The 24,658-nt window shown below is 47.1% G+C and overlaps 1 protein-coding gene and 1 long non-coding RNA gene across 7 annotated transcripts in view; one reads left to right on the top strand and one right to left on the bottom strand.

The window, feature by feature from the left end:
- The window catches only part of NTRK3 (neurotrophic receptor tyrosine kinase 3), a 371,411-nt gene that overhangs the window by 222,319 nt on the left and 124,434 nt on the right, over positions 1–24,658 (top strand). For all 6 annotated transcript variants that reach the window (XR_009500737.1, XM_059912520.1, XM_059912521.1 and 3 more), the window contains one exon: positions 6,000–6,188. Coding sequence is in view for 5 of the 6 variants with exons in the window: in XM_059912520.1 (XP_059768503.1) it covers positions 6,000–6,188 (189 nt within the window). In the remaining variant the exon portion in view is untranslated. The remainder of the gene's footprint in view (positions 1–5,999; positions 6,189–24,658) is intronic.
- LOC132359147 (uncharacterized) overlaps positions 8,384–24,658 on the bottom strand; it is a 67,510-nt gene continuing 51,235 nt past the window's right edge. Inside the window, exons 2-3 of the long non-coding RNA XR_009500738.1 lie at positions 16,887–19,553; positions 8,384–14,563 (exon numbers count right to left, since the gene is read on the bottom strand). This is a non-coding gene — a long non-coding RNA (uncharacterized LOC132359147). The remainder of the gene's footprint in view (positions 14,564–16,886; positions 19,554–24,658) is intronic.

Here is a 24,658-nt window from a genome sequence, read left to right on the forward strand (position 1 = left end):
ATGGGCTCATGTGTTCACACCAAGTTCTGGCTGTTTATAAAAAATACTAGGTGTCAGCCATCCTATTGAGAAGTTGGGTAGTTTGGTGGGAAGAGGAAGAACTTTGGAGATGAACATAGGTTCAGATACAGGCTCCATCACTTCCTGGCTGAGTGATTTTTGAAAAACCAAACTTATTTGAGTTTTCCAGTTGATTGCATGGGGATAAAAGTATTTTTTGGAGGATCAAATGAGAACAAAATGCCCAGCAATATTTCTGGCATATAGTAGGTGTTTAATAAAAGTTGGTTTATTTTTCCTCCCTTTCCCTTTCGTTGTAACCACATCCTTGGGACTCCAAGTCATTCCTTTGCAAATTGGAGACTTCCATTTCCACACATTGACTGGGCAAATGCCAGAGTGTAGACTCAATGGCTGGGTGTTCTTGGGGCCAAATTTCTGAGAATTGTTAATGCTTTGTAAGTTAAGGTGTTCGTGGAACAGAAGAGGATTTAGGTGACAAGGGTAGGAAACACTGGAGAGATGATTCTAAGGAGGTTCTTCCTCGGATCTGAAAAAGGCAGTGAGTGTTTCTGTGGTCATGCATTACCAGGGAGGCTGCTTCTCTTTCCTCTTTCATTGTGTGCAATGCACCCCTTCCCTCCTCCCCTCCCCTTTTGTACTGTGGACCCTGAGTCTCCAGAGGCTTCTGAGGATGCCATGTCCCTGCAGTCCTTGTGGTGGCTTGCAGCCCCCAGCTTCCCTGCGATGGGGGCCCTGCCCACATGGGTCAGAGCTCACTCTACTGCAGTGAAATTCCACCTGTGTTCCCATCAGAGACCTTTGCTTTCTGGGGGAAACCGAGCCCTACACTGGAATCAACCACTTATGAAAATCCAAGCCATCCCTGGCTCTGCTCCCTTATTTTTTCCTATAGGAGGAGCAGGGAGGGAAAGAGAGAGACTCTGGAAAGACAGTTTGGACCATCCTGCTGGGCAGGACACCTGTCGGGGCCATCAAGCTGTCTCTAATTATCTAATGGTTCTATTATGGTGTGATTGGAGGAACAAAACCCACCATAGGTCTGAAGGGAAAAAAAAAGGCACCTATTTGGGACGAGAATCATGTGATGGGAGTGTCTGAGCAGACCTGTCTTCCCTCAGGTCTCTCTCAAAAGCTTGAACTTACCAGAAGGGCTATAAACCTGTTTCTTTCTTTTTGTTTATTAGTGCTGCATGCCAAAATAAATATGTAATTAGGAATGGATTAGTGACAGCAGAGAGGCCCATCACAGATACTAGGCAGTCTGTGTGTGTGTGTTGAGAGCTCAGAAGGCAGCAAGCTTGAATCCTCCTGACCTACCTTAGGGCTCAGAAAATAGAAGAGAGCTCCCCAGACAGCTGAGATGTCCCCTGAATTACTTGTCCCTTCTTTGTATCTTAATAAATTATTTTCTGTGGATATTCAGGTAAGAAGAAATGCTTCCTTTCCCAGAGGGACCACAGGTCTGTGGGTTTCCCCCTGAGGCAAGGGACAGGAGAATCAGCCAGACTTGGGAAGGGAAATCGATTCTTGGAGTGGATGCTGGTTGCATATAAAGGTATAAAGGTGAAGAAGTTACCTTTCCAGAGCATGATACATAGGAAGCACTCAATAATAAAAATGATGATGATGGTGATGGTGATTTCTCTAGCTCTTCAACCCACTATAATATGATATTTTCCTCTATTGTTCTATGGAAACTGCTCTCATTAAAGCCGCCTTCTTATTGTCAAATGCAGTGACCTGAGTTCATTCTTCATCTTACTTGGCCTCTGTATATGATGCTCTTCAGCTTCTAGAAGTTCTCCTACTTTGACTTCTACGACAGCAGCCTTCTCTGGCCATTTCTTCTCATCCTCCTTTTTCAGCTCCCCTTTCTCCGCCTGCATTTTAAGTAGGGGGTCCTCCAGGGCTCCTTAGTTTGCTTTATTCTTTTATTTCTGTCAGGTCTTTGTGGGCAGCCCCATCCATCCTCTCCATGGCTTGGGAGACTCTGGAAGGACACTTCTACCCATGGCTCTTTCCCCAGCCCTTTTCAGATTCCAGAATAAATAATGTCGAGAAAGCTGACACTGTTTTAAAGCACAGGCTTTTGGACCATTTTGTTGATCACTCGCTTTGTCCGTTGACTTGATGAAAGCAGATTCGAATGTCCAATGTTCTGTCTTCTCCAAACTCCTGATTTGGTGTCCTTCCTCCATGTTGCTGTAACAACCCATGTCCTGTAATGCTGAGAACAGAAGGGGCCAGTGTGTGGGGGGCCTTCTGTTGTTTGATCTTTTGAGAACTGGATCCCTGACTCCCCTTTCCTTTTTTGCCCCTTTGTTTTGCTGAACCTTCCACTTCACGTCACTTCCTAAGAAAGGGTGAGGTAAATTTTTTCATGTCTGCAAATATGTCTCTTTTGCCCTTACTATGGGTGGATACATTTTTAGGTGTAGAATTCTAGGTTGAAAATTTGTCCATCAGAATTTTGAAGGAATTTGCTCAGTTACGGTAACAGTATTATGTTTTTATGGAGAATTAGGCTGTCTGTCTGATTCCTGTTCCTTTTGAAATATGGCCTGTCCCATCCTCCTGGAAGCTTTTAGCATCTTCTCTTTTTTTTTAAAAAAATTTTATTTATTTATTTATTTTATGGCTGTGTTGGGTCTTCGTTTCTGTGCGAGGGCTTTCTCTAGTTGCGGCAAGTGGGGGCCACTCTTCATCGCGGTGCGCGGGCCTCCCACTGTCGCAGCCTCTCTTGTTGCGGAGCACAGGCGCCAGACTTGCAGGCTCAGTAGTTGTGGCTCACGGGCCTAGTTGCTCCATGGCATGTGGGATCTTCCCAGACCAGGGCTCGAACCCGTGTCCCCTGCATTGGCAGGCGGATTCTGAACCACTGCGCCACCAGGGAAGCCCTAGCATCTTCTCTTTATCCTCATGGTTCTGGCATTTCATAACTTTGTGTCTTGATGTGTGTGTGTGTGTGTGTATGTGTATACGTACCCGTGTGCACGCATGCACATGCATGCATGCTCTCGTGTATGTGTTAATTGTTCTAGGAACTGCATAGATAATATTTTGGGCAAATTTTTCCATATTTTTTTATTTTGGCCTTTCATCTTTCTCTTTCTGTCCCTCTCCCTCTCTGTCTGTCTCTTTCTCTGTCTCCTTTTAATCAGATGTTGGATCTCTAGATCGAGTCTTTAATTTTCATATCTTTTCTTTCCTATTTACCACCTTTTTCCTTTTTGTTTGACTTTCTGGGACATTTTCTTGACTTATCTTCCATTCTTCTATGACTTTCAAATTTTGATGATCACAATTCTCAAGGATTCTTTCTTACCTTCTAATTGGTCATATTTTAAGTATCATCTTGTTTTCTGGATGCAGTGTCTTCATTTATCTTTCTGAAGATATATTTTTTAAAAAGTCTTCTGCTCCCTGAATTGCCTCTGCTTCCTGCAGGTCCCTGATTGTGTGCCTTGTGCCCCTCTTTCATGCTGAAGCTTTGCTGAAGTGTCTGGTGATCCTGGACTGTTTCTTCGTATTTAGGAATTGAACACTAGAAAGCTAGTAAGATCCTGCTTTGTGTGCACGGTGGGGCTTGTCAACTGTTCTGCTTCACTAAGGCATGAGTGCCATGTAAGCTCGACTTCCTTGGGAGACCCTCACATGTCACTCTCCAGAAGTCCATTCTAAGGCATTTAGTTTCTCCAGAGAAGCATTCTCTAATCTCCTCTGCGGTGGCGGTATTTGAGGCAAGACCGAGGGTGAGATGGCTGGGTAAGCAGTGTTGTTCCTGGTTTCTGTTGTTTTGTTTATTATTTTTAAAATATTTATTTATTTATTTGGCTGCATCAGGTCTTAGTTGCGGCACGCGGGATCTTCATTGCGGCATGCGGGATCTTTCGTTGCATTGTGCAGGCTCTTCCTTGTGGCACGTGGGCTTCTCTAGTTGCGGCAAGCAGGCACCAGAGCACATGGGCTCAGTAGTTGTGGCGCGTGGGCTCTAGAGTGTGCGGGCTTAGTTGCCCCACGGCATGTGGGATCTTAGTTCCCTGACTAGGGATCGAACCCACATCCCCTGTGTTGGAAGGAGGATTCTTAACCACTGGACCACCAGGGAAGTCCTGTTTCTGTTGTTTTAGGAGCAAGAAGAAGGAGCTCTGCCTCGTGCTTCACCCCAGCCCTCCCCTGAGGTTCAATTTCTCTGTGATGAAACCGCCAGACTCTGACGGATGGGGGTGAGGTGATGGCCGGGGTGACTTGTTCCAGCCCCGAGCCTCACTGCAGCCTTCCTTGGTTCCCTGACCCTTCAAGTACTGGGTCTCCCCAGCAGAACTGACTTCCTGTCATGATTCCCTGCCGCAGACCTGGTGGTCCTTTCTTCCCTATCTTCCTCCTCTCTGTAAGCGAGCTTTTCCTCCTTTGGCTTCTCATCTTCCAAAACATTGTTGAAATATCTCATTTCCTCTTGTCTCCCCTCTTCCTCTTTGTGCGCCAATATTTCTTTAATTCCTTTGTATTTTAATAGCATTTGGGGTGAGGAGGCTAAAGACCTGTGTTCAGCATTCCATGTTTAACTGGAAATCACTGTGAAGTGTTTCAAAAAAGTTTACAAGGTATTTTCGAGAACTGGCCTCATTTTGCAAGGCACGTGATGCCTGCGAGTATTTGGGCAACCCCTTACTGCTACTTTTTCACATGGTCTCCAAGCACAGTCAGACATTTGTTGTGGATTGAAATAAGCCTGTCTGTGCTGACGGAGTGGAATTCAGCGTCCTCAGTTTGCATTTACCCATCCTCCATTTAGTTCTGCCTCATTGGCGCTTCGCCTTGCTATTTGATGGGAAATATTCTCCCCATAAACTTCAGTAAGATGTAAGTGGATTTCTGCCGTGGAAATATTGTTCAAAAGCTGCAAAACCAAATCACAGCAGGTGCTTTGTCTTGGGACCATGTGTCTTGCAAAGCAGCCATTTAAAATGCCACTTGTAGAAAGCCACGAACAGTCACAGCTAATTCACTTTACAGGAGTTTTATTTGTACTTATGGGAGAATCACACCACCAAACAGAATCATTTCTCTACCAAGACAGCAGCATTAATCATCTTTCTCAACTTGTGTTCGCAAATCACCTTATTTACTGGTTTTCTTCTTTGGGTTAGAATATGGTGGCGTTAGGGTTGGTGAAGATGCAGATGGTGTTCTCTGAAGCCATTGGGGCAAATATGGAACTTTCAAGAGTGAGTCAGCTGGCCCAGCTGTCTGTAGGCTAATAGTATTGCAGCCTGAGTGCTGTCGCTTGTGAAAGCTGGCCGGAGTTAGATCCAAGCCCACATTGGGCTTATCTGTCTGTGGGCCGAGGAGGGTTGATAGCAGAATCCAGGGAAAGTTACTTCATACTCCTGTGGGCATCTGATGGCCACTCTGGAAAGGTTCTCAGCCTCCAAGGCCCTAAAGAGAGGTTCTAGATCTTAGCTGGACTTGGGACTCACAAGGGAGCTTTTAAATCCTGATGCCCAAGTTGCATCCCCAGACCAACTGAATCAGAATCTTTGAGGGTGGGACCCAGCATCAGTAGTTTTGAAAGCTCTTGAAGAGACAAGGGACAGGCTGCATACTACCGCTAGGTCATTTTTAAAATCCTGTGGTTGTTATATAAGCAAAGAAACTTATTTGAACTTTTAATTATTTGGAACTAATTTGGATTTGGGGAAAGTGGGAATACTTCGTGTCATAATCATTTAGATTCACTCTTATTTTGCAGCTGTTTCCATGGTGTGATGAGGTAGATTTTTCTCGCTCTCGTGAAAGAGAATTAAGGGGTTATTCTCAATTCAGAATCCAGAGCATTCGGGGAATACTCTGCCAATGGATTTTGCTCCTGTGGAGAATGTAGTGGGAAAAATAGTGGAAAGGTCTGTGGGCAGGGCTGGGCACTGGCTGGATGTGACTTCACCGGGGTCCTGTGTCTCTCCTGGCGTGTGCAGGTCCCGTGGCTGTCATCAGTGGCGAGGAGGACTCAGCCAGCCCGCTGCATCACATCAACCATGGCATCACCACGCCCTCGTCTCTGGATGCCGGGCCGGACACAGTGGTCATCGGCATGACTCGCATCCCGGTCATTGAGAACCCCCAGTACTTCCGTCAGGGACACAACTGCCACAAGCCAGACACATGTGAGTACCGCAGTAGAATGTTGTCCCTTCTGGGGAGGGAGGGTGGCATGGCGATAGACCACGTAGCTGGGGTTCTGGAACCTTCTGGGGTGACCTACCACCTGCTAACCTCCCACTCTCTAAGAGACCCTCCCTCTTTGTTTCAAAACTTGAAGAATAGCCTGGGCGAGGGGACACCACTGGGACAGAGTCCCCTGGGCAGAGCGGGCTCGGGGCGGGGGTGGGTGGGGGAGCAGCCTGGAGGCAGGAGGCCCAGCCCCACCTGGAGAGCTGCTCCCAGTAAGGCAGGGGGCACAGACACGGCTGGTTGTACCTGTGGACCTGGCCTGTGTATTCAGGAAATGTAACCTGACTCTGTCCAGACAACAGCCCCTGAGGTCGTCAGACCCGCTGCCCCAGCCTCCACTAGAGGGGAAGGGAGTGAAGGGCGGTGAGTACCTTTCGAATGGAAACATCTCTCTAGCTGCCCCTCCAGTGCCCCGAAGTGCACGTTCTGAGAATCAGATCATGGCCCCGGTGCTAGGACCCTTCCCCTCCCCGCTACAGATGTCTCCTTCAGATCAGAGGGCTCGGGGCACCTGCTTCCTAATCTCTCTTCCCTCCTGGTGGTTCAGCCCCTCCCTTTGTATTTCTGCTGAGTCTGCTAGGGCCTCTCCCCGTTCCCGGTGCCTCCATGGCTTGGCCCTCCATCCAGCAGCTGTTTCCCTTGCTGTGTCCCCAGGCTCAATCTAGGCTCAGCGACTACAGTGCACACCCCTCCCCTCCCACTGTTCCTGCTCCCGAGAAACGGGCAGCTGTGTCAGGAGAGGGAACAGAGACCCCTGGAGAGTGCCCTAGAGCTAGAAGGGACAGAAGGGATGGGGTAGGTTAAGGCCTCATCTACAGACAGGAAACCCGAGGTTCTGGGAGGCTGTGAGTCCCCCTTCCCTGCCCGTAGGCTTCTGCCAATCTGTTCTCTTCGTCTGGTCAGCTGGTCCCAGGTCAGCCTAGGAAGAAATGCCTCTGGTCTTGCTCTCCCTCCTGGCGGGGCTCTCTATACTTGGGCTACACTCTTTGTAGCTCACAGAACTCTTGCAGCTCCCACTGGTCCATCTTATAGCAGAGTGGGCATTCAGTTACCCCATCCACCTTTGCTTCTGTGTTTCTGGCTCTGTTTTTAGTGAGAGGATTGCCACAGTGGGAGGGACTGGGCTAGAATCAGGATAAGGTCATCATTTGCCTCCCAACCTTGATGTCCTCCAGAATCTGTCTCAGTGTTTATCAGACTCCCCCCATCAGTACCAGTTAGAGGAAGGGTACTTGGGTTCTGGACCAGGGCTGGGCAAGGGAAGAAAGATACCCGCATTTCAGATAAACAGTGGGGAAGACAGTGCAAAGAATGGTTCTACTCTGGCTAAAGCTCTCACCTCGGATCAGGGTCATCCTGGACTGACCTCGGTGAGGCTGGGAGGAAAGCCCTCCTGTGATGGTAGCATGGGTCCAAGCTCGGTCCAGGGTTGGCACTGCTGAGCTTTCTAGAGTGATGTTGGTATTTGAATAGAGGCTTGGCATTGCTGTTGAATATACAGCTGATTCTCGTTATTCCAAGTATTCTGTAAAGTCACTTTGACCACTAAATTAGCGAACACTGGACCATTGTTCCTAGGGGAAATCCAGGGTTAGGTTCGTGCAAGCATCTGGTCACAACACTTTTATCAGCTGATCAAGACATAACCTGTATTATGTGTGCTTCTGTTTAAAGACACCTTAGTACATACTGTTGGTTCCTTAACATTGAACTCATAGTGGCCAATAGCACTATGACTCATGCCTGAACAAAGCTTATCAAACACACCTCTTTTCTCCGTAAGGCACATCGCAGCCTTCTCACTCATAGGAACACTAGACAGAGCTTCAGCACTATGCTTGGGGGCTGCTTTAAACTGGGATCTCACCCACGAAAAGCACAAATATGCAAAAAAGGTGGCATTGGATAGACCACGAGAAGGACACTTGTTTACAGTATGAGAGCTGAAATGAGAAAGCAGAGCATGGCTTTTTAACCTCAGCTGGGAATGTGCATGTGGGGTGACTCAAATTGGTCACCACTTCTCGAATGTTTGTGAATGACTGTGAAAGCGCTGTGTGTGTGTGTTCTGGGGTTGCACATAAATTGTAGCGAGTAGGTGAATTCATAAAGACAGAATCCGGGAAAAACGAGGATGGGCTTTGTTCCCTGTAGTGGAAGCTACAAGGGATAGAGTAGGGTCCCATGGGCTCCTGATACCAGGTGGTGGCATAGTTTCCAGATGGGGCGAATGTGGCATGTGAGGAGGAAGATCCCTCTGGGCCATCAGAATGAGTGGGCACCGTGGAGAGACCGGTGGGTTCTGAGTGTCCTTTGATGTCAGGACCCAGCACCCAGCCAAGGAGCTGTCGCCCTGGGAAATGGTGCAGGGGAGAAGCGTCTCCACAGCTCCTTGTGTTTGTGACTCAAAGCAGACGGCCTTTCTACGTCCAGACAGCACTTCTGTGTACACAGGAAGGGATCGGTGGAGACAGAGAGGAAGCAGGTTTAGTGACAAGACTTGAGGGAGTAGGGAACAAACAAGACCTCATCAGAGCAAAATCCCCGGATGAATCCAGCTTATCCAAACCCTCTGATATTAGGGAAGATGCCCTTTTCAGGGAAGCGGTACGTTTTGTCCTGTCAGTAGACAGCGGATGGCTCTTAATTGTTTTCAGAAAACATGTGTGGCAAAAGGACAAACAACGTGCAGGAGCCTTGTAACCGGATTTGGCTAATCCTCCCTCTGTGAATCCATGGCTGACTCACACAGTCCTGGAAGGGAGCGCCTGGCCCTCTCCTCGCTGAGATTTACCGGCTGGGAAGCAGCAGGTCTCTGATTACAAAGGCCTCATCAGTCAAGGGAAGGGACTCCAAGACACATCCCCATGTGCGATGAAACACTATCATAAATAATTAAAACCACATGCGCCTTGGCGGATAAATAAGCAGTGAACGTTTATGATGCTGCAGACAGGGCTGGGGTCACTCCTTTGGGGAGGGGGGACGGCAAGAAGCAAGGGATTAAGGGAGGAGAAATGCTCATATCTTGGGGCCCTGCGGGGGAGGTCTCCCATCTGAGTCCCTTCCTCGTCCCATTTAACAACGCGGACTGTGGGGAGAAATCGCAGGGACATTAGCTACCTGAATTTAGGGGTCATTTCCGCACGTCCTCCGGTGATGGATTTAGCACAGAAGTGTTTTTCTTTCTTTACACACGTGTTTATCATAAGTGGTGGGACCTTTCTGGCTGGAGTGATTAAGACGCTGCTCCTCTCCTGGTTTCTCACTTTCTATCTGTCTTCAGTCTGGTCCATAGCATTTTTCATAGTGTGTCAGGGCTGCAAGGATGTTTAGAGCTCACCTGGTACCATCCATTATCAGATGCTTGCAGCCCCTCACCCATGTGCCCGAGTGCTCTGCATTTGGCATTGTCTTTATTCTAAATTTATTCGGCCTTTCCAGGGGTGCTGGAAGAGCTGAATAAAGACGCTGCTCTTCGGGGTTGGATATAGAATCTGCAGTCTAGTGAGGCCACCCTCATTATTTATTTAAAGCCCCCTGATGCTCAAAAGCATCAGGAAACCGGTACAGCCCTCCATGTCACACAGCCAATTTGAGGCTAGGTCCTTCTGAATGAGACAGCAAGGGGCCGGTCTAGCTGGGTCACTGGGGAGAAGTTTCAAGCTATTTGTAGCCACGTTGGGCACTAGGTGACTTTTGTCCCCCTTGTGACTGCGCTGGGCTGCAGTTGTGGTGCCTGTGCTGGGCCGGGCTGCAGGCGGCTGTGTTAGGAGTCATGCTTTGGCTCTTGCCCGTTGCTCGGTTGGAAGGCTGCTTGGCTCTGTTCAAGGCCCTGGGGTTCTCTGTTCATCCCCTTTTCCCAAAACCATTCTCAGAGGACAACTTTGCCTCTTGGTTGAGAGAGCAGAGGCCAGCTGGGGGTGCTAACCCGTGTCACCCTCCCCTCCTGCCCTCTGTCCCCAGGCCAGGCTGTCTGCCTTTATTCTCAGGTTGTTTCTGTCTCAGAAGGGGTGCATCTTCCCAGCGTCAGCGTTCCCAGCTCCCCACCCCTCCCTATGACCTCTCCCCTCCTGGTGGGCCTGTAGTCAGGGACTCTCCCTGACCCTGGCCAGCCATCCTTTGCTCTCACCTCCCCTTTCAGACATTGTCCCCTTCCACTCAGCACTATACCTCTTCACGTTCCCTGCCTGGTAGCTCTGTTTCCCCAGGAACCCCCGAGTTCTCTTGGTAAAACTTGAGCATATTCCTTTGGGCCCCTCCTCTTCATTAGCATCTGAGTCATTCACGCAGTGCTGACTTTTCTCCCTTTCATCTATTCAATAAATATTCATTGAGGGTTTGTGTCAGGCCTTCTTTTTGGCTCTGGAAACAATGGGGAACAAGGCATGCATGGTCCCTACCCTCAGAGACTTACTGCCACCCGGGCTGATCTCCAAGATGCAGGATGGGACCCTCTGCCCCCTTGGGGCCACTCCTGGGGCCTCGTGTCTTCGCCTTGCTCCTTTCTGCTGCTGATTCACCAGCCTCCCCCCCTAGTCACTTCTTTCCAGGTCTCCCTCCAAGCTCACAACTCCGACGACTGTTACCACAGTGTAATTCCTGCTTGAAATGCCCATCTCCCTCCCCGCATACCCTCACTCCCTTTTCTTCCTTCCTGTACCTACTCATCACTGGGCATCTGGCTCACTTCCAACCACCTGTGAGTTCTTCCTAGGCCCATCCTATTGAAAAGTGACCTTTCCCCATGGCTTAGAGGAAAAGCCATGCACAGTAGTCTTGCATGATTTTGAGTCAAATCTTAGGTCATCCTGTCCCTTCTCAAAGATGTGGGTCCTGTTTCCCAAACCTGACTTTGAACTTATTCCAAGAAGTAGCTCTTATGTGTCACCAGTCTTTTTTGTTTGTTTGTTTTTAATTTTTCCTTTATTTATTTACTTATTTATTTTTATTTCTGGATGCATCTGGTCTTAGTTGCAGCACGTGGGATCTTTCATTGCGGCACGTGGGCTTTTCTCTAGTTGCGGCGCACGGGCTTCTCTCTAGTTGTGGCGTGCAGGTTTTTTCTTCTCTCGTTGAGGCGCGCGAGCTCAGTAGTTGTGGCGCTCGGGCTTAGTTGCCCCGCGACATGTGGGATCTTAGTTCCCCGACCAGGGATCGAACCTGCATCCCCTGCGTTGGAAGGCGGATTCTTTACCACTGGACCACCAGGGAAGTCCCCTGTGTTACCAGTCTTCATTGTCTGTGGAAACACAGCATGGGACTAGGGTTGAAGAAGATACCAACCAACCGTGTGTCAGATGACGCTTGGTGAGTGTGTCTTCATTCCAGGCGCAGGCTCTCGAGAGATGTCACAGACCGAGGGAAAGGTCGTTGATCTGCATCAACAGCCTCCTCTGGACCAAGCCCTGGGCTTGGCTTTCCATTTTTTACCTCATGCAATCTTTCGCCCACTCTCTGAGGGAGAGGCTGATATACCCATTTTATAGATAAAGAAACTGAGGTTCAGTGAGCTTAAAGGACTTGTCCCAGATCATACAGCTGTTAAGAGAGAGCCTGAGGTGAAAACCCAGACCTACTGACTCCAGGATGCATCCTTTCCCTGTCAGATCACATTGCCTAGGATTCCAGTGGTCCACAAGCATTTACTCTCCACCTCCTGGACTCAGGGAAGCTGGCTTTTGAGGAATGCTGTATTGTGGAGGTTCGATGTTCTCCCTGTTTCCAGGATAAGGACAGCCCTATGGGGAAGAGAACCTTGGCTGAAGGTCCCTGTAGTCATGAAGCTGGGTCAGCCTTGGTCTGGCTGTTGGGACTTACCCTCCTTTCTGAATTCTTCCCCAAAATCAAGTTCCCAAGGGACCATGGTTGCCTTCAGATAAGGAAATACTTGGCCCTGGGGATAAGTCAGTTTCTTAATTTTTAAAAATTTTTTAGAGCAGGTTTAGGTTTACAGAACAGTTAAGCAGGAAGTACAGAGTGTTCCCATTTACCCCCTCACACTTCCCCCACCAAAATCTCCCCTATTATTAACATCTGGAATTAGTGTGGTACATTTGTTACAATTGAAGAACAAATATTGATATATTATCATTAACTAAAGTCCATCGTTTACAGCAGGGTTCACTCTTCGTGTTGTACAGTTCTATGGGTTTTACAAGAGCATCGTGTCATGTATCCATCACTTAAGTATCGCACACAATAGGTTCACTACCCTAAAACTCTCCTGTGGTCCAAGATTCATTTCCCCTCCCCAGCCCCTGGCAACCATTAATCTTTTTTACTGTCTTCATAGTTTTGCCTTTTCCAGAATGTCGTTATAGCTGGAATCATACAGTATGTAACCTTCTCAGATTGGCTTCTTTCACTTAGCAATGTGCATTTTAAGGTTCTTCCATGTCTTTTTGTGGCTTGATTGCTTATTTCTTTTCATCACTGAATAATACTTCATCGTATGGCTCTACCACAGTTTATCTATTCAGCTATTGAAGGACATTGTATCAGTGTCTAAGGGCTGCTGTGGCAAAGTACCACAAACTGTGTGATTTCAAACAATAGAAATGTATTGTCTCGTCGTTCTGAAGGCTGGAAGCCTAAAATCAAGGTCTCAGGGGACTCTGCTCCCTCTGCAACCTGTAGGGGAATCCTTCTTCCCTGTTCTCAGCTTTTGGTGGTTTGCTGGTATCCCTTGGCTTGCCACTGCATCACTCCAACCTTCTGTCCTCACATGGCATCCTCCCTGTGTGTCTGTCTTCACAAGGCCTTCTTCTTACAAGAACACCAGCCGTATTGGATTAGGGGCCCATCCTTTTCCAGTATGACTTCATCTTGACTTAACTAATTACATCTGCAATGACCCTGTTTCCAAATAAGGTCACATTCTAAGGTACTGGGATTAGGAATTCAACCTGTTTTTTGCAGGGTGGGGGGTGTGGGTGGACACAACTCAACCTACAGTAGACATCTTAGTTGCATTCTAGTTTGGGCAATTATGAATAAAGCTGCTATAAACATTTGTGTGCAGGTTTTGCATGGACATAAGTTTTCAACTCATTTGCATAAATGCCTAGGTGCGTGATTGCTGCATCGTATGGTAAGAGGATGTTTAGCTTTGTAAGAAACAGCCAAACTGTCTTCCAGGTGGCAGTACCAAGGCAGATTAGGTTCTTTTCATTTCATATTAGACTAGCCTCCACTGCTCAGGTCCTGCCCCAGGGTCTCTTGGACTTGTCAGTGCACACCCACCTACTCTGTGTGCTTTCTCGAGTGTGTCTATGTATGTGTGTGTACACACAAGTGTGTGCTTCTATATGTCTTCTGCTCTAAACTATACCAGCAACTGATGATGGTGTAATTCTCATCAGATAGTTATTTGGCCTATAGTGAGCATACTTCACTTCTAACTTGTCATTGGTCTGAGGCCAATTGCCACATTGACTACAGAACTGGCGCCTAGATTTTCTGACCAGCGTGCTCATGCCTTCACAGCGTCTCAAAAGCATTTTGTCACAGTGACTCTCTATGGTGCCCACCCGGAGCCCCCAGTGACCCTCACCTCTTTGGGCATCCGAACCCTTTTCTGTTTTGGTTTCCCAGAAACCTTGCTAATGCCTTCTCTTTCCCCATGTGTCATTTTCAAGCTGGCCCTGGTCTTTCGGACCTCCTTTCAGGCCTTCAGGACTCTGTTTTCCACGTGAGTCTCTACACTTTGAACCATGCGTGTGCGTTCAACCTTCAGCCTCTCCTGGCTGGTCACCTCTACATCCTGCTTTCTTAGGCCTGTCACTCGTCCTCCCTGGCTGAGCCGGCAGCTCTGTCCTGGGGTCCCTCACAGCACGTCATTCTCATTGGGCTGTTGATACCCCATCTGTGTTGGTTCCCTCCAACCCCCTTTTCTCCTTTATTCCTCAGTCAGTCAACAAACATCCATTGAGCTCTTATTAAGTGCTGGGCACTCTGACGTGGGCCCTGGGATAGGGTGAAGGACCAACCCTTCTTTACCTCTCTTTGGCTACATTGCAGCTGTTTGGAGGTCCCGTCCTCACTCTCTTTCCTCAGGGCAATTGCTTGATGCACTCCCCTTACCATACCAGCCTAAAAGGCGAGGACGTCCACAAAGATGACCAAAGCTGGAACTAGTAGGTCTGTGAACTGTGTCCCTTTAGCTGGGACCAGTGGTTCCTACATCAGGAGGGAGGGAGTGGCTTGTCTCTTCCTCCTCTTCTGAGCCAATCAGCCACGGACCCTGTCTTTTCTGGAAGAGGAACTGCCAGGGCCGATTTACCAGCTGTGGTGGGGAGCACGGAACCTGTGGACATAATGCAGTATTAATAGTGCATCGGCATGATAAAGATTTCTGTCACCTTCTATACTAACAAACATTGCTTAGCGCAGGGTAATGATGGGTGTTTATTCCCAGCCACTTAGCTCAGCGTAATGGACTTGCAGATGAAATATGGAGAATGGGCTCCTTTGTCTGGGAGGCCACCCACCCTGGAACCAGGAACAGAGACAGCAGTCGTAGCTGCTGCTACTGAAGAATATGCCTTTCTAGGTTTTTCTCTAGCAGAAGTCCTGATGGAAGGAAAGGTATCTGGTTACAGGGCTGGGCTAGGAGCTCTTCCTCTGGGAGTGGAGCTGAAGTGGAGGCTGGCTTACAGGGGGTGGGGGGATTGCTGTTTGCTCCCCTCTGGTTGGTTTAGGAGGGAGGCCTGGCTAAATGTGACGTGAAGAGATTAGGACCAATGTGGGCGTGGCCCGTTCTGATGCATCTCTTCCTTTATTCTGCTGGTTGGATCTTGATGGTCCCCATTAAGGGAACTATAGGTTGAATCTTGGTGAAGGTAATAGTGATATTTTCCCTTAGCCTTTTTCACCGATTGGGTGTCTCCAGGCTCTGTTTGCCAGACAGTCTTTCATAGAACATTTTAAACAAACAAAAATTAGGATTGTTCCCCTTGGATTTTTCTTCAATCCTATTTTCAGATCCAGTTAGAATAAGTAGCAGACCCCTGAGAAGGCTGTGGTGTTAGGTTTGGTGGGCCCAAGGAGGAAAGGAGCGCTCAGACACATTACCAGTTTCTTTTCTTTCCAGACAAAGCTAGGTGATTCCAGAATGGGTTATCTTGAAAGCCAAGGCAGTAAGTAAGTCCTGGGCCCGCATGCTTCAGCTTGTCCTGAGGGTTTCAGTCCCTGGAGAGTAACCTCTGTGGATACTGATTCCCAAATCCCTTAGATCTAGGCATAATCTAAGCATAGCCTATTGCCCTTTCTTTTCTCTATCCCAGGATTTAAAAAAATCACGTGATTGCATTTCCCCCAAATTATCTGAAACGCTAGAAATTGCTGAGCATGTACTTTGGAGCTGTAACCAAACTAGTCCAAAGGGACAAACTCTGGTCCATCTCCCTGAGCCAAGACAACCTGCCTTCCTATTGAGTCTCATGACCTCATATGTTCTGTGCTTCACTGCCATAATTACATACTCAAAGTTAGTAGCTGCATGCAGTCATGCTAATTAAGTAATTAGGTATAATTATGCTCACTGTAAATACACGGTAATTGGCTTAAAAAAAGTACTTAGGGGGTAAGCATGTGCTCCGTGGTGGAGGAGGAGGTGAAGAATGATAAGACCCTCAGCCAGCCTGTAGTCATGTCATTTCGTGGGGGAACATGAACGCAGGGGAAGGTGCACCCAACAGCTGAAAGTGAGTGAGATGTGGAGTGGGCCCTTCCCTTCCTGTCCAGAGCCCTGGGAGCTGAAGTTCTACTTGTCTTCTTGGCATGTTTTGGCCTCAGTCTTGTCTCCAAGGAGTGGGAGGATTAACTTCCCTCCAGAGATCCTCTCCAGCTCAAGATTTCCCAGACCTTTACTCTTTTTTTCCTTCAACTGGATACAAGCATCTAAATTGGATGGGAGTTTTTAAGGGTGATCATTCTGAACCAGCTGAGAAATCCACACAGCGATCAGATAGGAATCAAAAGTTGGGCTTTCTTGCTAGACTTCAGAAAGTTGCTTAGAAGTAAAGCCAAAATGGGCTTCTTGATGCCTCTCCCAAGCTTTGAACTTGGAATGCACAGACAGGAGTTGGGTCTCAGAGCAGATGTTGTCTATCTGGTTGCATGGAGGGTCATGGTCTGCCTCATTTTTGCAAGTCAGAAAGCTTAGGAACTCCTTGGAAAACCACACAGGCAGGAAGAGTCTCCCTTTTCTGCATTAGCCCTACCTGGAAGAGAATATAATGAGGGATGATGGACTCTGCCCACCTCATCCATCAGGTAAATCACTCACTTCTCACAGGGAGGGACCAAGCACACAGGTTGGGGGAAGAGCTGGGGGTTACTTCCTGTGTCTTTGAGGAGATAGAAATTCCTATTTTATGGGCAGAGGCTAAAAGACCCCCCTCACCATCCATAGAGACAGCAAGGGGTGCTATTGTTAGTGGCAGCCCCTATTAGTATTCTCTTTCCAGAAACCCTTTCCAGGAGAAAATGGTCATCATCTCCATTTCCTCTGAATGAGCACATGAGTCATACTCCAGATGGGAGACATGCCTAAGAGCTGGGGAGTTCTCCTTCTCATTGTGCTGTCTTCTTAATGGTCAGTAATTAAAAACCCAAGCTCTACTCACCTCTTAGCCAAGAAACCCTGAGTGCAACTGCCCTTCTGTCTTCTCCCCAGCTGCCTTTAACGCAGGATTTCCCAAATGGTGCTCTGGGAGTTTTTCAGAAAAAAAAGTTCCAGGGTCAAATAAGTTTGGGAAAACCTGGATTGAATACGTTTTTTGTTTTACTGTGGGATTCTGAGAGCTTCTAATGGTAAAGGTCATTGCAATTTTGTAGGAGAACACCTGGGTCTGCAGCATTTCCCAAATTTATTGGATCCCCCCCAAAACTTGATTTTTGAGGTACACTTGTTAGCATCTCTCTGTGGACGCAGATGTTCAGTGGATCGCATTCTGGACTGTTCCGGGGGTTTGGGGTTCTGTTTTTGCCTCCCCAGCAGATGTGATAACTCATGTGACAGAGTGCCCAGATGGGCCTGAACCTGTTTGGCACGTGCTCTGTCCCATTTCTTCCCAAGCATCTGGGAGGGACAGGAAGTGGATGAGTTCCATGGGAATGCCCCGAGTCGGGGTGGTGGCATTCTTCAGGATTTCTGGCAGAGCACTAAGTGCCCTTCATGCAAGTGGATCAGGGGTCTTTGTTGGTTATTCTCTGCCTAGAAGCTCTTGCAGGTGCCTCTAACACTCCCTAAACCCCCAGATCCAGAGATGCTGGTCATGGCCAAATTTCACTGCATTCCTTGTTTCCAGGCAGATCTGCCACTTAGGGTTGGAATCTCAGGGAGCTGTCTCTAAGGAGAAATGCACAATCCAAGATGCAAGCTGCTGCCCCCAAGCCACTGTTTCCAAACCATTGGGTGGAAGGTCAAAGCACCTCTTTATTTCAAGAAGGGGATCCCTTTTCATTAGAAAAGAACGTAAGATGAGTGTGGGTGGTCCTAGACCCTGGTCCCAGCCTACTGACTCAGCAGCCACGTGACTGTGGGCAAGGCATCCACCATCTCTAAACTTGAGATAAGAAAATGTGACCACCTTAGCTGGTATTTTTTGAGATGACGTGGCATGAGAATTTGAAAGGGCTCTGTCAACTTGCCTAAGTGGTATATACATGACCATCCTTGCCTTGACAACGACATTCTTACAACGATAGTTACAATTCCTGCCTCAAATATGCTGTTGGAGGAAACCAGATTGATGGTGTCAAAAATAGAGGTTTGCAAAGCTTGAAGTTATTTCTGAAAAGATAAGAATATTTCCCTCCAATGATTTCTTTCCCCCAGCTCTAAGAAATCGCAGTTTATCACCCAGATCCGCAGCCACAGAGATGCTCTTGGGAGTCAAGACTGTAATATGTTGGTTGTCAGGAAACGATCAATGCAGATGAGCAGAGAGCTCAGGCCAATTTCCTTTTGGGTTTATGAGACTGCAAAGCCGTGGGTGCAACTAGGGGATGGCAGAGAGATTCATGCTGAGATTCTTGTGTTGGTTTTATAGTCTTTGTTTGCCCTTCCCCCTTGTCAGGAAACATTATTTTGTTGAAACTGCAGTGCCCCTGCTCTCCCATATACCTGCCCAAGTGTATCACTTGAGTTACTTGTACGTCTGTGCCCATATGGTACCTTTTGTACAGTTAGGGCTTTAATGCCTGGCCACTCAAGTGGCCTCCTTTTTCCTTGTTCTTATACATAAGTGCACAGCCCCTTCATTCTTCCTCAGCAGACCTACACGTGGGACTTTTAGACACAAATGTACATGTTTATGGGTCTTGTTTATATTTGTGCACATATCTCATATTTTGGACACTGATCGTATCAGTTCAGATCTTTTGGCTGAAAGTACTAGGCAATCCTGACTCGGGCTTAAACAAGAAGGCAGTTGGTCATCACATAACTCAAGTAAATAGGTAGGGAAGGCTCCTGGTTAAGTACATTAGGACTCTAGTTCTGTTTTTCTGAGATTCTCTTGCCTCTGCCTTTCTGTGTTTGGCTTTACCACCAGGCTGGCTCCCCTCATGATTACGGAATGGTTGCAGGAGCTCCAGGCATCACAACCAAAGACATGGCCCAGGGACAGCACAGAATTGTCTCTTCTTGTGGGTTGACTGAAATTGAGAAAACCTTTTCCCAAGTTCCCCAGCAGCCTTTCCCTCCTGTCTCATTGGCCAGAATTACGTCATCTGTTTATTCTTAAGCCAGTCACCCATAAAGAAATTGGGACTAAAACAAACACCTAGGCTCCTCCAGATACTTCCCTGGGCTTGGGGATGCAACTCACTTCCCCTGAGGCATAAGGCTGCCCGGAGGGGTGTGAATACCCTCCACAGAATCAGAGTCTGTTAGCAAGAAAGAAAGTGAGAAATGACACTGCCCGCCACCGCAGTTCTTCTACGAGGGTCAACTCCTGCTCTGCTAGGAGTACGCAGAGGCCTCTTGGGGTAGAAGTGGCAGGAGGAAGATGAGAACGTTGATCTCGTGCAAATTTTACTCCTCCTCTGTCTCTCTCCGCTGAGGGAAAGCAAGCTGGTAATTTGTGGTCGTTGTCCGTGCTGTTCTGGTCTGGGAAGTTGTCCTGCTAATTTTCAAGGCTACACTTATATGCCCGAGCAAAGACAAATTTCTTCATGTGGTTTTAGCTGGATCCGATTATCTTGGTTGAGCAAGCTGTGTGAATTCCTGGGAGCTGCTGTATGATCCTTTGGAAGCATCGTTTCTGGAGAGGAGGTGGGAGCAGGGGCTGGTGAAGAGAAAGAAAGGGGCAGAGTAGTGAAGAGAGGAGAAATCACATTTACTCAGTACCTCTCAATACCTCCTCAGGGCCAGGGTCTGATCTTTAAGCAGGTGAAAATAATAATAAAATCGTACACAGCAGAGTGCTTACTGTTGGCACTGAAAACTCTTTAAAAATGATAAATTGTTTAATCCTTACAAAAACCATAGGTGCTATTACTTCCCCCATTTGGTAGATGGGGAAACCGAGGCACTGGGGAGATTAAGTCATTTCCTGTAGTCTCAGAGCTAGGCAATGACAAAACTGTGGTACGACAGAGCCCGCCACCCTCTCTTCCCCTCATCAATCCTTCTGTCTATGTTAAATCCACTTGTCATGTAAGTGTTATGGTCCCCATTTCACAGGTTGGGAAACTCAGACTCAGGGAAGTTAAGGAACTTGTCCAAGGTCACTCGCTGGTCAGTGATGGAGTCAGGATTCAAACTCAGGGATTTAGGAACATGCCTCTTGCCCTGGCCCAGGCTGTGTCCTCTCACGATTAGCTGACCTCCACTTCACCTGCACCCCACCTTCCGGGAGACTGAGGATGAGCTTGGAGATTGTCAGACAGATGCTGGCTTGGATGACCCATGGTGCCCACCATCGAGTCAGCAGAAGGGAGTCCCTTTCTAGCACTTTCACGGCTCCCATGTAGGTAGCCCCATCCTCACTCCTACCTCAGCAGGTCATCTAGAGCTTCAGATGCTTGGAAGGCAGGCCTCCCAGAGTGGGGTCCAAAATCGATGGGCAGTGGAGGGGATGCAACAGCTACACTGGGAGGAAGAGAATGAAAGTCCTTGGGGTCAAATTGGCTTCTTTCTTGGCCAAGTTTCCTTTTCTCCTGTCCCTGGTGGCTGTGTAGCTTAATTTGTCACCCAGGTTGTAGCCAGCCGGGCCTCTCACCAGGCACTGTGTTAGCTTCCGTCCCCAGACCTAGAATTGCTGGTGACACAGCAACTCTTCGCATTGGATTCTGCTAAGTCGGGTGGCCCTAATGCCACTGGTAATGAAGAAGTGTTGGGACTAACCTCCTAATGGCTCATTGATTGGTTGAATTATGCTCAGTGTAATTCTGAAAATAGATTTTAAATATGTGCTTGGGGATTTGTGGGGATTTGTTACTTAGGAGCGTTAACTCAGTTGTGGCTGGTTTGACAAAGATATCAATGCCAGTAACCTGGGTTGGGGCCATACTGTTTGTCTCGGGGAGACCCCCCCCCCCCCAGGACCAGGACAGCTTGCCAGAGGGCAGAGCAGGCAGGTGTGGAAAGGTCCCCTTCCTTTCATACACAGCCCTTGGTAGGTCATCTGAGAAGGTCATCTGGTTGACCCAACCATTGCAAACCTCTCAATGTGCCCAAGGTGGGGAGGAGATGCACATATATTCTAGATTCTCCCTTTTACTTCCTCTGAAGCCAGGGAGCACAGAAGTTACCCTCTTTAGAATTCCAAGTTTTTGCATTTCCTAGAGCTGCCGCTCAGGGGAAGAACCAAAGGGAAGCATTCTCAGAGGATCAGCTTTGCAGCCTCTTGGCATATTCCAGCATTGTCTGGTCTGCTTGGTATCTTTGAATCCCAGGCCTAAAGGGGGAGCTATATGAAGGGTTTCTGCTCTGGGCCTGGGCTTCTACTACCCATACATCTTTTTTGGTGAATGCCAAATTAATTTGGAAACATTGGAAAAGCTACATGGAAACATTGTCAGTGAGAGCCAATGACCCATCAAGAGGGAACAAGTTTAAAAAATGATGGTGCATCTATATAATGGAATATTATGTAGTCATTGAAAATAATAAAGTAGATCAATGTGTATTGATGTTAAAAAAAAAAAAAGAAAAGCTAATGAAGGTCCCTCTGTGAGGAAGCAACCAGCCGCAGATGGGATACAGAGACTTCCCAACACACCTAAAATCACCTGCCTTATGTATTTCTTTCTCTCTAGCCTGTCAAGGACCTAAAATGCCTTCCATTTTTGATTCAGGGTGGGTCCGAAACAAAAGAAGAATATCATAAATGAGCTTCCGTGGGGCAAAATGGGAAGGTTCCGTAAGACCATATTTCTGAAGGGAAATTGGTCAACGGTCTTTTTTGCAGAGCTTTGATTCCACTGCACCATTGTAACCTCTGTCTGAAAAAGCTATATTTCCTGATACCTTTCCCTGGGGTAATTTATACCCAGCCCACTGTGAGAAAAAAACGTATCCTCAGGGAAGGGAGGAAGTAAAAAACAAAACCTGGAAGAAAAGAAAAAAAAAACAACATGCTGCTCTAATACAGAAATTACTGACGTTCTACATTATGAACTGGATTAATTTTTAATGACTGAGAAAGGAGTTGATTTATAATGCATCCTCCTCTGCTGCAGAGCCTGTCCCCAGCTAATAAATAAATGACAGGTCTCTTGTATTAAAAGTATCCGTCATTTCACATTGCTGGAACGTAAAGGGTGAGAGGCACTGAGTGAGAGGCCCGTGGGAGCAGGCGTGCCCTGCTGGGCCCAGTTGGCCACAGCGGTTGGCCTAGTTCTGAAACTAGAGTGAAGCTCATTCCTTTCTCTTGGTCTCAGCAAAATGACCCAAATAGCTCCAGCTCTTGTGGTCCAGGAGAAAGTTCATAGGAAGAGGTGATGGAACGCTTAGGAATACTTAGCCATGCAAATTCAGATTCCTGGTCCTTAAGCAAAACTCTGTGTGGCTTCTCCCCACATGTGCTGACCACGTACCATGGGAGCTACGTGTTCAGTAGTTGGTCCTTTGTTGATGGTGATGTGACTCACAGCTCTTGTTCATCTCTCTTTGCTTCTTAATAAAATAAAATAAAATAAAATAAAATGACGCCTAATATTTAACTCCAAAGTAGTATATGCTCATTGCAAATATTTTAGGAAAAATCTAGAAAAGTACAAAGAAGAAAATAGAAATTACCATCAATACTGTCCCCTGTGATGAATCTATGAACACGTTGGTGCCCTGCCTTCCAGTGTTTTTTTTTCCCCTTTTTTTTTTCTACATTTATAACAAATCAGACAGACAGACATGCCTACGCCAATACATAGACGTGTAGTATGCAAAAATGAGATCACATTCTGCATACGGTCTTAGAATCTGAATTTGTTGTTTAACAGTACATCATTGGCCTTTATTTCATCTCATTAAAAATGATGCAGCTATTTTTAGTGGCTACATATGCGTGGCCAGGGCCCTTTTCACGTTGGTGCCCTTGTAGAGCTGGCAATCAGTCAATCAAAATGCACTGCTTTGTTCTCTATCACAATGCCAACTCCAGAGTAAACACAGTGCAGGAGAAAAATTGAGGACAGAAGATGGTTTTTGCACAGAACTCATAACTATGGAGCAACTACTATGCTGTAGAGTCGCTGCCATGAGGCTGAGAGAGAGGAACAGAGTGGCGTGGGATCCAGGCATAAGGCGTGTATCGGAGATGCTGTCACAGAAACCTTACAAGGAGAGGGCCAGGTGTGCTCAGAGAGTGCCAGCTTGTTTAAATTAGGGGAGCAGAGGCTTGCCACGGAGGAGGGAGGGTTTGAGCTTCCTAGAAAGCTAAGGAGGATTTAGGTGGGCAGAGGTGGAAGGTCAGGCCCCTCCAGGCCACAGCAGCAGTAGCTGGATGCAGACAGGGGCCTTTGAAGGGGCAGGGATGGAGGTCATGGGTGACTGGAGAAGGGTCCCTGGGTAGAGGAAGCAGCCTGTTGACCTATTACATAGAACAGGTTTTTGTCCTGGCTATTGTAAATAGCGCTGCTATGAACACTGGGGTGCATGTGTTTTTTGGAATTATGGTTTTCTCTGGGTATATGCCCAGTAGTGGGATTGCTGGGTCGTATGGTAGTTCTTACATAGGATAGGTTTTTGAAACAGCAATGATGCATTTATTCACAGAATTTGCACTTAAATCGTTCCAATCTTTGTTTCCCACACTTGTCATTGTTATCAGTTTCTCCGAAGTAGGGAGTGACTTGAGAAGTAAAGAAACTACTCATTTTATCATCAAAAAGGTCAAACAAAGTAGGTGATGCTCTCTGAATCTAGGGACAGTTTCAAGCAGACACAGAAAGCCCCCTGTCCCAGAAAGGAGAGAGATGAAACAGTCACTGCATATACCTTTCGGCACAAGGAAGTTTATTTAGAAAATGACAGAGATTTAGCAGTTGCTGCCAGCAGGTTTGACTCCTTCTGATTTATTTATATTGTCTTCCTAGGCTTATAAAAATGGAAGTTTTTGCCTGGATTTTAAGACTAGCATTTCTGTCCTTCCACATATGAATTTATTTCTTGATTTGTTTTGTGCATTTCTAAACATACATAGACCAATGCTTTTTGCTTAAAAAAAAAAACGAAATTCTCTGGAGCTGGTAAGAAGAGAAATCAGAGGCCGTGTTTCTGTGAAGGCTCAGCTCCTGTGTTGCAGGATGTTGTCAGGCAGAGTCCCAGAAGCATTCGTTCCTGAAGCACCTGGGAGAGCCTGTGTGTTTGCCATGTTGAAAAGTGGCAAAACCTGTGATCAAGTCATAGCTGGCCTTGGTTTTATAACTAGTCAATTGCAATATAATCCTCACTTACATTTTTGCTTTCAAATTTTGGACCCCAAATCATTCCAGGAATAGGACTTGGCTGAAAGCAAAATTTTTCCTTTCCTGTTCTTTCTCTTTCAACTTAACTTCCTGATAGAACAGAGAATTTTTTTTTTTAATCTAAAAAAGACCTAAGAGATCCATTAAGACCAGTCTCTTCATTCTACAGATGAGGAAACTGAGGGCCAGAGTCATAATTCTGTGAAATAAAGCCACAGGATTATTTGGAGGCAGGAGGGGGACTCCGTCTAATGGCTCTTCTCTCTTGATGTTTCTCACTTCTCCTGAGCCTATAAGTGGAAATGCAATCTTTTCATTTCCCCCACAGAAGTTGATTTTGTCTGGGTCATTTAATAAAGAGTGTCTGACAAAAGTGAACTGTCTGACTTAGGTGCAGTAATTGCTACAGAAATTGGTTTTAGTGACTTCGGGGAATTCTGCAGTTGAACCTAGAAGGCATCCTTATCAAGTACGGTTTGTT

Source organism: Balaenoptera ricei, chromosome 2 (genome assembly GCF_028023285.1).
Source record: "Balaenoptera ricei isolate mBalRic1 chromosome 2, mBalRic1.hap2, whole genome shotgun sequence".
Taxonomy (NCBI): domain Eukaryota; kingdom Metazoa; phylum Chordata; class Mammalia; order Artiodactyla; family Balaenopteridae; genus Balaenoptera; species Balaenoptera ricei.